At 40.5% G+C, this 17,396-nt stretch overlaps 2 protein-coding genes across 3 annotated transcripts in view; one reads left to right on the forward strand and one right to left on the reverse strand.

The window, feature by feature from the left end:
* LOC122494998 (zinc finger protein 461-like) overlaps window positions 1-7,051 on the reverse strand; it is a 33,304-nt gene extending 26,253 nt beyond the window's left edge. For both annotated transcript variants that reach the window (XM_043600657.1, XM_043600659.1), the window contains exons 1-2: window positions 6,938-7,051; window positions 4,691-4,782 (exon numbers count right to left, since the gene is read on the reverse strand). In XM_043600657.1, coding sequence (XP_043456592.1) covers window positions 4,691-4,699 — 9 coding nt within the window. In that variant the 5' untranslated portion in view covers window positions 4,700-4,782; window positions 6,938-7,051. The remainder of the gene's footprint in view (window positions 1-4,690; window positions 4,783-6,937) is intronic.
* Window positions 6,654-16,962, forward strand: LOC122494300. The gene is made up of 2 exons (XM_043599366.1): window positions 6,654-7,440; window positions 16,726-16,962. Exons 1-2 carry the CDS (start codon window positions 6,654-6,656, stop codon window positions 16,854-16,856), a joined length of 918 nt encoding a protein of 305 aa, XP_043455301.1. The 3' UTR covers window positions 16,857-16,962.
* Window positions 16,963-17,396: the final 434 nt, after the last annotated feature.

The raw sequence follows: 17,396 nt of genomic DNA on the forward strand, positions 1-17,396 counted from the left end.
AACAATAAAAGAGTAAAAATAGTATAGCTATATAATCCTAAATAAAATACTAAAAAAGTAGTAGAGACACATGAAATACTAAAAAATATAACATGTGTCCAAGAGAAGGCAGGAAAATGGGGGGGGGGGGGAGGAAGAACAGATGACAAGAAAATAAATTAAAACTTAATAATTACATTGAATTTAAACAGTCCATGGAGAGGTCAGCAAACTTTTTCTGAAAAGGCTCACTTAGTAAATATTTTAGGCTCTATAAGTCACATATAGTCCCCACCACATATTCTTCTTTATTTATTTATAACCCTTCATAAATGCAGAATCCTTCATAGATTGAGGCTGTAGGCTGGACTAGGCCAGCATGCCACAGATTGCCAACCCCTAGTCTAGATACTTGAAGGTAGAGATTATCAGACTAAATAAAAAAGTAGAACTGCACTATGTGCTGTTATATGAGATACACTTAAAATCAGTTAAAATGAAAGGATAGGGAAAAGATATGCCATGATGTAACAATAAAAAAAAACCTGAAGCAGTTATATTAATAAAGAGAACAGAATGCAAGAAAAAGAGTATTACCAAAAGGAACATTTCATAATAAAGGGGTCAATTCATCAAGAGGACATAGAAATCTTGGGGCACTTGGCTGGTTCAGTTGGAAGAACATGCAACTCATATCTCAGGGTTGTGAGTTTGAGCCCCATGTTGGGTGTAGAGATCACTTAAAAATAAATAAATAAACAGGGGCGCCTCGGTGGCTCAGTCGGTTAAGTGCTGACTTCGGCTCAGGTCATGATCTCACAGTTCGTGAGATTGAGCCCTGCATTAGGCTTTGTGCTGACACCTCAGAGCCTGAAGCCTGCTTCAGATTCTGTGTCTCCTCTCTCTGTCCTTCCCCCAGTCACACTCTGTCTCTCTCTTTCTCTCTCAAAAATAAAATAAACATTAAAAAAATTTTTTTAATAAATAAAATACAAACAAAAAAAAAGAGGACATAGCAATCCTAAATATGCACGCACCTAACAGAATTTCAAAACACATAAAGCAAAACTGACAGAACTGTAACAGATAAATGTGCAGCTTTATTTGTAGATTTTAGCAGTCCTCTCTCAGTAATTGATAGACCAAGGGACCAAAAGATCAGAAACATAGAACACTTGATTTCATTGATAAACACGCTATCTAACAATAGTATAACACCCCTTTTTTTTCTCAAATGCACATTGAGCATTGACCAAGACAGTACACATTTTGGACCATAAAACAAGTTTCAACAAATTTAAAAGGATCAATGTTCCAGAGTATGTTCTCTGACCACAACAGAAGTAAATCATGAATTAAATGAATTAAGAAAGAAATTCAGAAAGACCTGAATTCAGAATTCAGAAAGATCTAAAAAGTCCCCCAAAATTTGGAAGTTAAAGAAGACTCTTCTAAGTGGCCCATCGCTAAAAGAAAAAACAGAATTATGAACTCAGAAAAGAAGAGAAAATTAAGCACAAAGTATGCAGAAAGAAGGAAAGAATAAGATCAGTAATCAATGAAATAGCAATCTAACCAATGGTAAACTGGAGAGAAAAATCAATAAAACTAAAAGCTAGTTCTTTGAAAAGATCAATAAAATTGATAAATTGCTTGTATATTGACCAAGAAAAATAGGCATGAATTATCAATATCTGACAGGCATTAAAAGGATAATAAGAGAATATTATAAACAGATTTATGCTAATAAATTTGACATCAAAATGGAAATAAACTAATTCCTTACAAGATAAATTACTAACTTGATTCAAGAAGAAATAAAATCCCCAAAAGCCCTGTCAATTAAAGAAATTAAAGTCTCTCCATGAAGAAAACTCCATTGTATTTGCTTTCTACTGCTGCTACAACAAATACAGTAGCTTAAAGCAACACATTTATCATCTTACAGTCTGTATGTTAGAGGTCCAACAAGGGTTTCAGTAGACTAACTCAAGGTGCCAGCAGGGCTGTGTACCTTTCTGATGACTCTAGGAAAGAGTCTATTTCCTTGCCTTTTCCTTGCCTTGCCAAGTTTCTGGAGGCCACTTAGGTAGGTCATGGACCCCTTCCTCCATCTTCAAAGCCAGGAGTATGCATATTCCATTCTCACATCTCCCTCTGACCCTGATTCTTCAGATAATCCAAAATAATGTCCCCATCTCAAAATCATTAATTTAATCACATCTGCAAATTCCCTTTTGCCAGATAAGATACCATATTCACAGGTTCCAGGATTAGCATGTAGATAATACTGGGGGTCATTATTCTGCCTACCACAGGTGCATTTGTTGTTGAAGTCTATCAGACAATTAAGGAAGAAATAACACCATTCAAAAAATTCTTCCAGAAAACAGAAGAGGATGCATTTCTTGACTTATTTTATAAATTAACGTAGAATAAAGACATTTTCACATAAAGGACGTTGAGAGTATTTATCATCAGAAAACACAAACTATAGGAAATGCTGAAGGAAGATCTTTCAGCTAAAAAGAAATGATATAGGAGCGCCTGGGTGGCTTAGTCGGTTAAGCACCCGACTTTGGCTCAGGTCATGATCTTACAGTTTGTGGGTTTGAGCCCCTCATCAGGTTCTGTGCTGACAGCTCTCTCTCACTGCTTCGTTTTCTTTGTCTCCCTCTCTCTGTCCCTCTTTGGCTTGCACTGTCTCTGTCTCTCAAAAAATGAATGTATGTTAAAAAAATAATAATAAAATTAAAAACAAAAAGAAATTATATCAAACAGAAATTCAGATCTCAAGAAGTGAGAGTAGCTGAAAATAGTATATACATGGATGCATTTGCAAATAATCCAATAAAGTATTTTTTCAAAATCCTTCACTTCTGTGGATTTTCCCTTTAAAATTTTTATATTGTGCTTTCTTTTTCTTTCCTAATTTGAGATTTGTCATATTATCTTATTAATAGTTTTTCCTGTTTTCTAACACATATAATTTTTATTTTTATAAATCCCCTCCATATTTCCTACTACTTCCTTTCAACTTAAATATTTTCATTATTTTTGTTAGAAGGACTTAAAGCTGTAACTTTTCCCTTAGAGTCTTACTTAAACTAAATCCCATGGGTTCCAAAATATAGTACTATCATTGAGTACTAGAAATCCTTTGCTTTTATGGGGCGCCTGGGTGGCGCAGTCGGTTAAGCGTCCGACTTCAGCCAGGTCACGATCTCGCGGTCTGTGAGTTCGAGCCCTGCGTCAGGCTCTGGGCTGATGGCTCGGAGCCTGGAGCTTGTTTCCGATTCTGTGTCTCCCTCTCTCTCTGCCCCTCCCCCGTTCACGCTCTGTCTCTCTCTGTCCCAAAAATAAATAAACGTTGAAAAAAAAAATTAAAAAAAAAAAAGAAATCCTTTGCTTTTAGATTATATTTCTTCTTTGATCCAGGAGTTATTAAGATGGATTTTACAAATTGTTGCTAAGAGTAACTTTATTTTTCTGATTTTGTTGTTATCTTAGCTGCATTTGTGTTCAGAGAACATGGTTTATCATTTCTACTTATTTGGACTTCAGTGTGGCCTAATATTTTATCATTTTTTCTGAATGGTCTATGGAGACTTGAAAAGAATGTATATTCATCATTACTAGGATACAGAATTGAATATACATCAAAAAGGTAGATTTGATGGAGTATTTCATCCTTACAAAATGTGTTCACTTGGCCTGACTTTGACTGAAAGGGTTAATTAGTATCCTCTACCACTTTCTTCTATCTGCTTTCCTATTTGCTCAAGGAAATTTGATGGTATACTATTTGATACATGTGCATTTGTAACTATTTTGTCTTCATTTTGAAATGTATACCTTAGAATTACATAGTGCCCTTCTTTGCCATGTTTAATGGTGGGATATAGCCTGAATTTTTGTCTGTTTTTGGTTTCCATTTGTCTGGTATACTTTATCCATCCTTTCATTAAATTTTCTGAATCACTTAAGTGTCTAATGCAGAGAGTTGAGTTTTTGAGACTCAATCTAAAGGCCTTTTTCTTTTAATAGGTGAGTTAAAAATCATGTATATTTACTGATAGGACATATATTTGGTTTTTGGTCTTTGTTTTATCTTATAATTATTTTACTCTTTACATATACACACTGTGTGTGTGTGTGTGTGTGTGTGTGTGTGTGTGTACCTGTGTGCCTTAAATCTTAAGTCTGGTGTTATATAAATTAGTTACTTTTTCTCTCTCTCACTACAAGTTAAGTTTCATAAGGGACAATTTGTAGGTGTCTTTTTCCCCTGCCCCCCCCCCACCCCGCCACTGATTTATTCATAGTTACCTACAAGAGTGCCTGTCACATAGCAGGTACTCAATAAATAATTATTAAATCACCTCATCAAACAAGAGAAACATATTTTTGACAAGAGAAACATATTTCCTTCAAAAGAACAGTATTTTTGTTCTCTCCTTCCCCTGGCAGAAGGCTGAGCATATGGGAAATGAAAAATGACTTACTGAATGAGTATAAGAACACTGGTTAGAAAGAAGAGGAGCAAAAAAGGAAGACTTTGAATTTTTGAAACCAACACTTACTCACTAGTCAGTTATTGTATGATAATCAATTGGGCAACAATATCAGGATAAAGAATGCTAATACTCCTATGACTATATATATAAAAAAAGACTGTATCAATTAGGAACAAAAAAACCCACCAACTTACATGGGCCATGGCTTTTTTTAGAATTCAATGTATTTATTAGTCCTCTTCTTAGTTCCACTTTAGAAGAAACTCACAGTCCAAAGAAAGTATTGCTGGATGAAAGGGGTTTAAAAAAAAAGACATCAGATGGTCTTGCCTCTTAGCACCCAAAGTGCTAACGTAGAATGACATTTTTCTTCCCCCTACATGTCTACTATGCCCAGTCCCCATACACACATACATAAACTGTTAGAGAGAAATTGGACAAATCCCAACCTTACTCAAAACAAGGAGGGAAGCCAGGTATAACAGGATGGATTCAAGAAAGACTGGAGCCAGGTGTTTTAGCAAGAAAGATTTAGAGAGGCAGACCAGTGTCCAAACCCTATGATAAAATGGACCCAACCAACATGTTCAGACTTATCCTGACAAGATCTTCACTGAAATAAAAGGGAAAAGGTAAAGGAAATAGATATTACAAAAACATCAGGGATAGAAAATGATCCAATGATCACTTGGATCAAAACGATCCAACGAGGGGTGCCTGGGTGGCTCAGTCAGTTAAGCGCCCGACTTCGGCTCAGGTCATGATCTCACAGTTTGTGAGTTCGAGCCCCACGTCGGGCTCTGTGCTGACAGCTCAGAGCCTGGAGCCTGCTTCAGATTCTGGATCTCCCTCTCTCTTTGCCCCTCTTCCACTCACGCTCTCTCTCTCAAAAATAAATATTAAAAAAATTTTTTTTAAATGTTCCAACAAACGTCTCACAAGAATTTCAAAAATAGAGACTGATGGTACACAGATGGAAAAGAAAAAATAAATAGAACAAAAATTTCCAGAACAAAATAAATACTTGAGACTTCAGTTTGAAGTACTGGTGAAATTTAAAAAATCACACCTGGGGGCACCCGAGTGGTTTAGTCAGTTAAGCGTCCCACTCTTGGTTTCAGCTCAGGTCATGATATCATGGGTTCGTGAGCTCCAGCCCTGCACTGGGTTCCCTGCTGCCTGTGAGGAGCCTGCTTGAGATTCTTTCTCTCCCCCGCCCCCCACCCCCAACTCACTCTCTCAAAATAAACTTAAGAAAAAATAATAAACCTCTTAAAAAAAAATCACACCTGGAAGCATCCTGGAAAATCTTCTGAAATTTATTCCTGAGTACAGACAAAAAGACCTAAATATCTTATAATAAAGAATTACAAAACAATGTGTATTGTAGTCTAATCTGTGGCGGGAAAACATACATATATGCACAAATATATATATATGCATATATGTATGCATATAAGGAAGGTGAAAGCATTTGTAATAAGGCGTTCAGAGTGGTTGAAGAATTACAGACTTTAGTTTAAATGAAGTAATATAATAAAAAATGTTTAAAGTTAATATGAACATTTCAGATAAGAAACAGTACATAATAAATAATCTTAGACACTGATTTTGGATGTGCAATAGTGCCATTATTTCCTCCTACTCTAGGTTTTTTAAGGTGAATGGCAGAAGTAGTGAGGTAGAGAGTGGAGAACTAGGAGACACCAGGCCTTTCCCCAATAATCTCCACACCCAACGTGGGGCTGGAACTCACAACCCAGAGATCAAGAGTTGCATACTCTGCGGCCTGAGCCCCCAACCAAGCCTTTCTTGAAGCTTAAAAATTGTGTGACCTTGAGGTGATGTGGAGTAGACATTGTCTGTGGCCATGGTAACTATGTTTCTATGATAGTTGGTGATGTGTATGGGTTCTTCAGGTAATTGTTGGGGATAAGGGCTAAGTGGGTATGAGGGCGGTTTGTGGTTGGGGAGGGGCTATTTTGTTTTGTTTTACCATACTTGTGGCTTTGTCCAAGGATGTGTGATGATAAACGTGGGTTGGATAATGTGATTTTGCCTTGTGTTGTATGAATCTACAAGTGACTACTGGAATGTCTCCCTAACTGACTGATTAGGTGATTTGTGGAACTGTGCTTTTCTCTTTTATGCAAGTATATGGGGCTTACACAAATAACCACCCGCAATCACAGTCACAATCACATACAAACCCCACTCACACAAAAGGTCGTGCAGACAATTACACTGTCACAAAAGCACGATCCCGAATCCAGTCGCTGTCACAACAAACAGCCAAATTTACTTATACACTTAAACTCTATAGTTTCCTTCACACACTCAAAACAACCCAATCTATCCACCCTAGGGCAGCTCCCACACTTAAGAGGCCTAACACTCCAGACACTCCTCTTACCAAGCCCTCGAGCTCCAGGATTCCTTACCTTCAGCATCCTCAGGAAAGGTCCTCGTCCAAATTCTGATTCGCATTCCAGGCGAGGCCGGACGCCTCGCCCGGCACACACCACTGCCTCACCGCCCTCTGCGGCCGACTTTCCCACCGGAAGTAGCGTTGGACCACAGTGTCTTCTGGGAAACGTAGTCCGAAAGGGAAACACCCCCCCCCCCCCGGAACTGAACCAGGTAAATCTTCCAGGCTTCGGGATGGGATGCACCTGCGCAGCTTCGTTCGGGCCTCGAGTGATGTCACAACCTCCCCGTTTCCAAGGCTTAGACCCGAATTTGGGGTCTGAATTCTGGACCCCGGATTCCTCTGAGGGCGGATTTGAGGCCTGGCACCGTGGCTGTCCCTACCCCCTCAACGTGGACGCGCACGTGCTGTGGTTTGAGAGGATTGTTGTTGTCTGGTGCGGAGGGATCCGGCTTTCATCTGTAAGGTGGCGATGCGAGATATGTTGTCTGAGTCGGAAGGTGCGAGTGCCCGAGGGTGAGTCGGCACAAGAGGAAGAGGATGTACGTTACACCGACTGAGTTGTCAAACGCGAGGAAACTCGTTTGTGAAACGTTTTTGAGGCCGTTTGAAATAGCGGTCGTGCTGTATACCCGTGTGAGTTCACGCGGCGAACACGGCCACGTTCCGTGATTATGAGGTGGTGTAATTTGACGTGGCTTATGCGTGAGGGGCCATTTGAGACAGTATGATTGATTACGCACGCTTGCGGGCGACGAGGCTATGCGAGCAGTGACCTTGTAACATTCTGTGGGAGGCTGTTTGTGTTGAGTCTACCATACTAGCAGGAGAGGTTGGCTGTAGTGAGTGTCGCGAGAAGGAAGGAAGCTGGACCTGCCCGAGACCCGGGGGACCCAGAGGGGCGGGGCGAGCGCGTACTGAGCCTTGCATATATGCGTGGGAGAGGCATGAAGCGACATGTGACGCCTAAGTGTGTGTGAGATACCAGAATTGACAGAGAGGGGTGGAAGCTAGTACAGATTACCTGCCAGAAGGGACAGATCTAAAGATTTCTAACCTTGTTGAAAGTCCAGAAACCCCATCTCAAATTGTGATGTGAGGAAATGTATCTGTGACAAGTGATTGTTTCTGAGTCTGATTCTTGGTTACGTGTATGAGATGGTTTGCACTTGATATTGTCCAAGGTGTTGAGTGAAATATACAAAGTATGTGAAAGTGATGTGTGACTGTACCCAAGTCTCGGATGAATTGTATGACAGTGAAAGGGCAGGTGATTACAACGTTGTAACTTTGAGGTTGATATATGTGAGCTTTAACTGAGTGTGACTCATGTGAGGGATTTGGTTAATTTGTTTTTGTGTGTTTTGATGCAACTTACGCAAGTTAGAAATCTGGATGGAAGATGGAGTGGTTATTATCTGAATGTAGTAACTATATGAGACATTGCAGTATTCTGGAGTGTGTGAAATTGAGTATGTGGTGATACCTACTCTAAACCTCTTTACTTATCTCTAGAAAGATAATGATAATTAAGTTTCCTGGAGCATTGGTTTTAACTTGAAAATTAACTTTCCAAGGGAAATTTTAAAAAACCTAACTATAACTTAAAACATGATTTTAAAAATATGAAATAATTTGAGGCACCTGGGTGACTCAGTGGCTTGAGCCTCGGACTCTTGATTTTGGCACAGGTCATGATCATGGGATTACAACCTGATGGGGCTCTGTGCCGAGCGTGGAGCCTGCTTAAGATTCTCCCTCTGTCTCTCTCTGCTCCTCTCCCCCCATGCTCGCTCTCTCTAAAATAAATTTTAAGGGGCACCTGAGTGGCTCAGTCAGTTAAACATCTGACTTCCGCTCAGGTCATGATATCACGGTTGTGAGTTTGAGCCCCGTGACAGCACAGAGCCTGGAACCTGCTTCTGCGTCTCCTTCTCTCTCTGCCCCACCCCTGCTTGCACTCTCTCTCTCTCAAAAATAAACATAAAATTTTTTAATTAAAAAAGTAAAATAAGTTTTAAAAATGTGAAGTAATTTATTGTGATGAATGCAAAATGATCATGAAAGATTTTTTTTTTAATCTCTGTTATAGAGTAACTCGGAGTATGGTTGGTATTCTTTGGTGGAAGTGAAATAGGTGGGAAGTCTACTAAGTTCTTAATCTGTATAAGTGAGAGTTCTAGGTGAAGTGAACAAAAACATAAAAGCAGTTATGGCCCTTCAGTCAATTCTCAGACTTGACCCTTGCATATACAGACACAGAACCCCTTGAATGAAAAACCCTTGTCACACTGCTAGAAATGTATGCTGATAACTTTCCCCCATGCCTTCCCAAAGGAACCCACAGCCTTTACCACGTGATTGGATAGTAAGGAAAAGGAAATAATCAGACCCTGGACACTGGTTTTGAGCTGACACAAATTCCAGGAGACCGCAAACCTCATTGGTCTACCAATCAGAGTAGGGGTTTATAGAGGTCAGCTGAGCGATGGAGTTTTAGCTAAGGTCCATCTCATAGCAGACCCGATGGGTGCCTGAACCCATGAACCCATCGTGTGTTTTTCCCCCAATTCTGTAATGGATAATTGGAATAGGTATACTCAGCAATTGTCTCTCTGGCCTGTTGAGTGAGGGCTAATATAATGGGAAAGGACAAGTAGAAATTACTAAAAAAAATAAACCAAAAGAAATATTACATGCTTGGAGGGATTGCAGAGATTAGTGCCACCATTAAGAACTTTAAAGATGCAAGGGTGGTGATTCCCATCATATCGCCATTCAACTTGCCTATTTGGCCTCTGCAGAGGACGGATCTTGGAGAATGACTGTGGATTATCATAAGCTTAATCAGGTAGTAATTCCAGTTGCAGCTATTCTGGCAGATGTGGTTTCATTGCTTGAGCAAATTAACGCATCTCCTGGTACCTGCTATGCAATTACTGACAATTCCCCCCCCTCCGTCCCTGTTAATAAAGACTACCAGAAGCAGCTGTTTTCAGTTGGCAAGAACAAGCAATATATCTTCAATGTCCTACCTCAGCAGTACATCAGCTCTCCAGCCCTATAATTTAGTTTACAGGGATGATAATTTAGTTCACAGGGGTCTTAATTATCTTTTCCTTATACAAAGTGTTACACTGATCAATTACATTTGATGACATCATGCCTATAGGACCTAGTGAGCAAGAATTGGCAACTACTCTAGATTTACTGATAAGACATCTGTATGTTGGGGTTGGGAAATAAATCCAACAAGAACTTAGAAGCGTTCTACAACCTCAGTGACATTTCTAGGGATCCAGTGGTGTGGGACATGTCATGATATCCCTTTTAAAGTGAAGGATAGGGGAGCCTGGATGGCTCAGTTAGTTAACCCTCTGACTCTTGATTTTGGCTCAGGTCAGGATTTCACCGTTCATGAGGCTCTGGGTTGACAGCTATTGGAATTCTCTGTTTCCCTCTCTCTCTGCTCCTCCACCCATGTGCTTGTGCATGCGCTCTCTCTTCTCAAAAATAAAGTGAAGGATAAGTCATTGTATTCTGGCTCCTCCTACAAGTAAGAAAGAGTCACAAAGCCTCGTGAACGTTTGGATTTTGGAGCAACATATTCCTCATTTGGGTGTGTTACTTTGGCCCACTTATCAATTGACATGAAAAGCTGCAGATTTTGAGTAAGGTCCAGAACAAGAGAAGCCTCTGTGACTCTGCAACGGGTCCAAATTGTTGTGCAAGCACTTTGCCACTTGGGCCATAAGGACTAGTAGATCCAATGGTGTTTGAGGTATCAGAGGCAGATAGTGATGCTGTCTAGAGCCTTTGGCAGGACCCAAAGGTGGGTCGCAGCACAGGCCCTTAGAATTTTGAAGCAAAGCACTGCCGTTCTTTGTAGTTACTCTCCTTCTGAGAAACAAATTTTGGCCTGCTACTGGGCCTTAGAGATTAAACACTAAACCATTGGCCACCAAGTTACCACATGACCTGAGCTGCCCATCATGAACTGGGTGTAATCTGACCCAACAAGCCATTAAGTTAGGTGTACATAGCAGCACTCCCATAAAGTGATGTATAAGTGATTAGGCCAAGGGTGCCCTGAAGGCACAAGTAATCCTATTGGGCAGAGCTTTGAGCAGTGCACCTGGTTGTTACCTTTATTTTTATTTTATTTTTTTGCTTGGAAGAAGAAATGGCCAGATGTACAATTACATAGCAATTCACAGGCTGTGGTCAGTGGTTTGGCTGGATGGTAGGAAGGGAACATGATTGGACAGTACCAAGGGAACATGCCAAGGAAATCTCAGAAAGATGGGCAGACCTCTCTGAAGGGTAAAAGTGAAGCTATTTGTGTCCCATGCTAAATGCTCAGCAGAGGATTTTAATAAAGTGGATAGGATGACCCAGTCTGTGGACACAGTCAGTTTCTTTCCTCAGCCATCCCTGTCATCATCCAATGAGCTCTTGAACAAAGTGGTGATTATGCATGGTTCAGCAACATGGGTTTCCAGTCATTAAGGCCAGCCTAGTTATAGCCACTGCTGAATGCTCAGTCAGCCAGCAGCAGAGACCAACACTGAATCCTCAGTTTGGCGCCATTCTCTGATGGCAGGTTGATTACATTGGATGTTTCCATCATGGAAACGGCAGCATTTTTTTCTTATTGGAACAGACACTCTGGATACAGATTTGCCTTTACCGCACATAATGCTTCTGCCAAAACTGTCAATGGACTTACAGAATGCCTTATCCATTATCATGGTATTCTCCACAGCATTGCTTCTGATCAAGGAACTCATGCCATAGTAAATGAAGTGCAGCAGTGGGCCCATCCTCATGGAATTCACTGGTCTTACCAAGTTCCCCACCATTCTGAAGCTGCTGGCTTGACAGAACAATGGAATGATGTTTTGAAGACTCGGTTACAATGCCAGCTAGATGGCAGTATCTGACAGGGCTGGGGCATGGTTCTGCAGAAGGCTGTATATGCTCTGGTATCAGCATCCAATATCTGGTACTCTTTCTCCCATAGCCAAGATTCACAGGCCAGGAATCAAGGGGTAGAAATGGGAGTGACACCACTCACTATTACCCCTAGCAACCCAACAGCAAAATCTTTGCTTCCCTCCCCACAACCTGTACTCTGCTGCCTAGAGGACTTAGTTCCAAAAGGAGGAATGCTTTCACCAGGAGATACAATGGTTCCATTTAAGACTGCTGCCCAGCCACTTTGGGTTTCTCATCCCTCTGAATCAAAAGGCAAAGAAGGAAGTAAGTGTGCTGGTTGGGGTGAATGATCTTGACTACCAAGGGGTGGTTGGACTGCTGCTCCACAAGGGAGATGAGGAAGAGTATATCTAAATTACAGGAGATCCTTTTGGGCATCTCTCTCTCATTTTTTATTATTTATTATTTTTTTAAGTTTATTTTTGAGAGAGACAGAGTGCTAGCAGGGGAGGGTCAGAGAAAGAGGGAGACACAGAATCCAAAGCAGGCTCCAGGATCCTCGCTGTCAGCACAAGAGCCTGACGCAGGGCTTGAGCCCACGAACCATGAGATCATGACCTGAGCTGAAGTCCGACGCTTAACTGACTGAGCCACCCAGGAACCCCCTCTCTCTTTTTTAAATTTTATCTATCTATCTATCTATCTATCTATCTATTTATTTAAGTAATTGCTACACCCAATGTGGGGCTTGAACTCACAACCCTGAGGTGAAAAGTCACACGCTCTTCCAACTGGGCCAGCCAGGCACCCCACTTTGGGACATCTCTTAATATTACCATGCCCTATGTTTCAAGTGGATGGCAAACTACAAACTATAAAGGCAGGATTACTCATGGGCCAGACTCCAAGTATAAATGTTTGGGTCACTCTACCAAGTAAAGAACTATGACCAGCTGAGGTGCTTGCTGAGGGCAAAGGGAATATGCAATGGGTGGTGGAGGAAGGTAGCTTTAAATGCCCACTACAACCATGTGACCAGTTTTGGAAACTAGGACTATAATTTTCATGAGTTTTTCTTCCTTGTTTTTCTGTGTTTGTATGTATGTATAGAAATATCTTTGTTCCTTTTTTTATCCCTTTATCATGTACTATAAAATGTTTTGATCTTATATCATAGTATTTAAGTATTATTAACTTGACATCATAATATTTAAGCAATGGGATATAAGGGAGAAAAGTAAACATCATGCAAGACTGCATCCTCATCTAGGAGAAGGATTAGTGTGTTTTTTGGTTTTATGCAGGATAGTTGTATCATGTAGGTGGAAGTATGACCTTGTTATTGTTTTTATTCAGATATTAAGTATGTTTAGGAAAATACATATAGGTGCCAAGTTGACAAGGGGTGGACTTATGGTGGCTAATTTTATGTAACTTGGCTAGGCCATGATGCCCAGATATTTGGTCAAATATTCTGGATGTTTCAGGGAAGGTGTTTATTAGATGAGATTAACATTTAAATCAATGGACTTTGAGTAGACCAGGTTGCCCTCCAGAATGTGAGTGGACCTCATCCAATCAGTTGAAGGCCTTAAATAGACTAAAGACTGACCTCCCTCAGAGCAGAAAGGGACTCTGCCAGCAGAAAGCTTTTTGACTCAAACTGCAACTGTTCCCTGGGTGTTCAATCTGCTGATGTGACCTGCAGATTTTGGACTTAAGCTTCCATAATCTCATGAGCCAATTCCTTAAAATCTTTCTTTTTTTTTTTAATGTTTGTTTGTTTATTTATTTATTTATTTTTGAGAGAGAGAGAGAGAGAGAGAGAGAGAGAGACAGAGCATGAGTTGGAGAGGAGCAGAGAGGGAGGGAGACACAGAATCTGAAGCACGCTCCAGGCTCTGAGCTGTCAGCACAGAGCCCGACGCAGGGCTTGAACTCATGAACTGTGAGATTGTGACCTGAGCCTAAGTCATAGACTTAACCGACTGAGCCACCCAAGCGCCCCCTTAAAATCTCTTTCTTAACCTCTTCTCTCTCTCTCTCAGTACACACGCGCACGCGCACACACACACACACACACACACACATCCTGTTGGTTCTTTTTCTCTGGAGAACTCTTAATACAGTATTCTAAGTACTTGCATTGTCTAATTTAATCCTCATGAGAACGCTGTGAGGGAGGTGTTACCATTCCCAGTTAACTGCTTAAGCAAGTGAGGCATCAAGGACTGAAATAAATTGTGAAATGTCGCAGAGTAACTGAGAGATTAAACCAGAATTTGAGTTCCCAAGCCCTCAATCTTTTTTTTTTTTTTAATGTTGTATTGAGAGATAGTGTGCATAAGCAGGGAAGGGGCAAAGAGAGGGGGAGAGAAAGAATCCCAAGCAGACTTCTTTTTGTCAGCACAGAGCCTGACCTGGGGCTGGATCTCATGAAACCATGAGATCATGACCTGAGCTGAAATCAAGAGTCAGACACTTAACTAACTGAATCACCCAGGCACCCCACACTCAGTCTTTATTTAACTAACAGATTTTACTATTTTCCAACTCTATACTTTCTGCTGTCTTTCGCTAAGCCATTCCTGATGAGTATCCCTCTTTGACAGTTAAATTGAAGCCAAAATTATAATGATTATAATGTGGTCTATCATATCTTATTTACACATTGTTTATTCTGAAACTTTTTTCTAATTATTATCAGGAATTCTTCAGTGAACATCCTTGTAATGTTTATTTGTTCATTTTTAATTTTTCCTAAGACAAAGTATCCTAGAAGTGGGATTTCTGTGTAAGACACTGGACATGCCTGCAGTATGCAAAAAGTTGTGCCTATGTACTTGGAAGAAACACAAATTAATAAGATATAATTGCTTCCTTTATGTTGTTCATAATCCAACAGGGGAAATAAAAGTAGGTCAAAGGCTGAGCACGACAAAGACCTCTGGAGAAGTTCCGATGATCAACCATGGGAGTTGACAAGAAAGAATTCTAACTATAGCTCCATGTTCAAATCCCAAATTATTGTGAATTCACAGGAATTCTGAGTGTGAATTTTCCCTAGTCAAGTTTATGCCTTACAGTTTTGATTCTCTTGATGTTAGATCCAAAGGGAAACTAATGGAACAAGGTGATTCTCTCACTGGTTGCAGGGCATTATGGCTAATAGTTCAGAAGTGAGATAAAGCCTTCCATCAAAAAGATGTAAAGCGACTAGACCAAGGTTTGAGTCTCTTAGCTCTTTAGGCAGAACACCCATAAGTATGCTTAGAAACTGTTAGAAGGGAACATAACAGAAATCATTCATAGCCAAGTATATTTAGAATATGCTGTGGGGCGCCTGGGTGGCGCAGTCGGTTAAGCGTCCGACTTCAGCCAGGTCACGATCTCGCGGTCCGTGAGTTCGAGCCCCGTGTCGGGCTCTGGGCTGATAGCCCAGAGCCTGGAGCCTGTTTCCGATTCTGTGTCTCCCTCTCTCTCTGCCCCTCCCCCGTTCAGTCTCTCTCTGTCCCAAAAATAAATAAACGTTGAAAAAAAAAAATTTAGAATATGCTGAGCTATAGGGGCACCTGGGTAGCTCAGTCCGGTAAGCGGCCAACTTTGGCTCAGGTCATGATTTCATGGTTCGTGATTTCCAGCCCCACGTTGGGCTTTATGCTGACAGCTCAGAGCCTGGAGCCTGCTTTGGATTCTGTGTCTTCCTCTCTTTCTGCCTCTCTCCCACCTGCATTCTGTCTCCCTTTCAAAAAAATAAACGTTAAAAAAAAATTAAAAGAATATGCTGAGCTATAAATCTAACATAAAGACCTATAACAGAGACTGTTTTTCACCTATTTTTGAGGAACTTCAATCTAATAAAATTTCTTAGACTATACATTCTAAAATCAAGATATTCTTAGTTCTTGTAAAGAAAATAGGAAGTATACTTAAATTTAAATTTATATAAGTTTATGGAAATATACTTAAAAAATAAGTATCACAGACTGGAAATCAACAATGTTAACATTTAGAGGTATAAATCCAGATACCTTTCTTTCTTTTTTTTAAAACTTTTTTTAGGGGCGCCTGGGTGGCGCAGTCGGTTGAGCGTCCGACTTCAGCCAGGTCACGATCTCGCGGTCCGTGAGTTCGAGCCTCGCGTCAGGCTCTGGGCTGATGGCTCAGAGTCTGGAGCCTGTTTCTGATTCTGTGTCTCCCTCTCTCTCTGCCCCTCCCCCGTTCATGCTCTGTCTCTGTCCCAAAAATAAATTAAACGTTGAAAAAAAATTTAAAAAAAAAAAATAAAACTTTTTTTAATGTTTATTTGTTTTTGAAAGAGAGAGAGAGACAGAGCATGAGTGGGGAAGGGGCAGAGAGAGAGGGAGACACAGAATCCGAAGCAGGCTCCAGGCTCTGAGATGTCAGCACAGAGCCCAATGCAGGGCTCAAACTCACGAACCATGAGATCATGACCTGAGCTGAAGTCGGATGCTTAACTGACTGAGCCACCCAGGCGCCCCAGATATTTTTCTTTCTATCACTGATGTCTGGAATTCTATCCATAATGACATATATGTACCTTTTTAGTAAATGGGATAGTTGTATATGTTGTATAGTAACCTGATTTAGCCACTGTCAGTGTGTTTTGAATTTTTCTATATTTTGTGGTTATTGTACGATTGAATATTTAATGGCTACTTAATACCTTATTGTGAGGAAGTTTTGGAATTTATTAAATTTGTATATTCTTGCTGGACTGACAAAACTGAACCATACCAGAGAAATTCCTGCCTAGCTCCCATGTCTGGACCACCTTCCCCTTTCTTCCAGGATCATATGGCGCTAGGATTTATGGAATTGGAATGTTTTTGTCATTTGCAGGATTATCACGTCCAAAGATATCCATCAAGTTCTCCCTGGTGAAGAGTGATGTTCAGAAGGATGTAACTACAAGGATGGGATGTTGGAGCCTGTTTTTTCCCATTAAGAAAATTTTGGCTCATTGTTTATAATCTGCCTACTGGAAGTATCTTCTTTCAATATGAATCTCTGGAGTGCCTTTGAAGAACTGATTTGGCATTTGTACAATTGGAAACAAACAACTGCATTTTGTAATTACTGAGGCTTCATTTTCTTGACACCTAACGTGACTTGATCTTCCTCTGGCCCTCTTATTCTTCCTCGATTGGCATCACCACAGCAGACCTAAGTCCCATTTCAAAATCCTATAGGATTTTATATCTCTAAGCCAGATGTGATTTCCTTATTAGAGGAAAGGAGACAGCCCTGAATGGTAGAGCAAGCAGTGAGTAAACAGGCTCCAGGAAGAGGGAAGCCATTACAGGTAAAAGCCCAGCTGGTGTGAAGAGCTAGATCTTTAGGATGTTCGAGAAACTTTCTTTAGCCTAAATTCCCAAAGACACACACCATCATTCCAATTCTGATTGTGTCTGTAGCTACTTCTATAATTCTCTGAGGATTAGCTTTATAGGCTGATTATAAAAGAAATACAGAGCATTAAAATTCAGAAAACATGGGGTGCCTGGGTGGCT

This window comes from Prionailurus bengalensis, chromosome E2 (genome assembly GCF_016509475.1).
Source record: "Prionailurus bengalensis isolate Pbe53 chromosome E2, Fcat_Pben_1.1_paternal_pri, whole genome shotgun sequence".
NCBI lineage: Eukaryota > Metazoa > Chordata > Mammalia > Carnivora > Felidae > Prionailurus > Prionailurus bengalensis.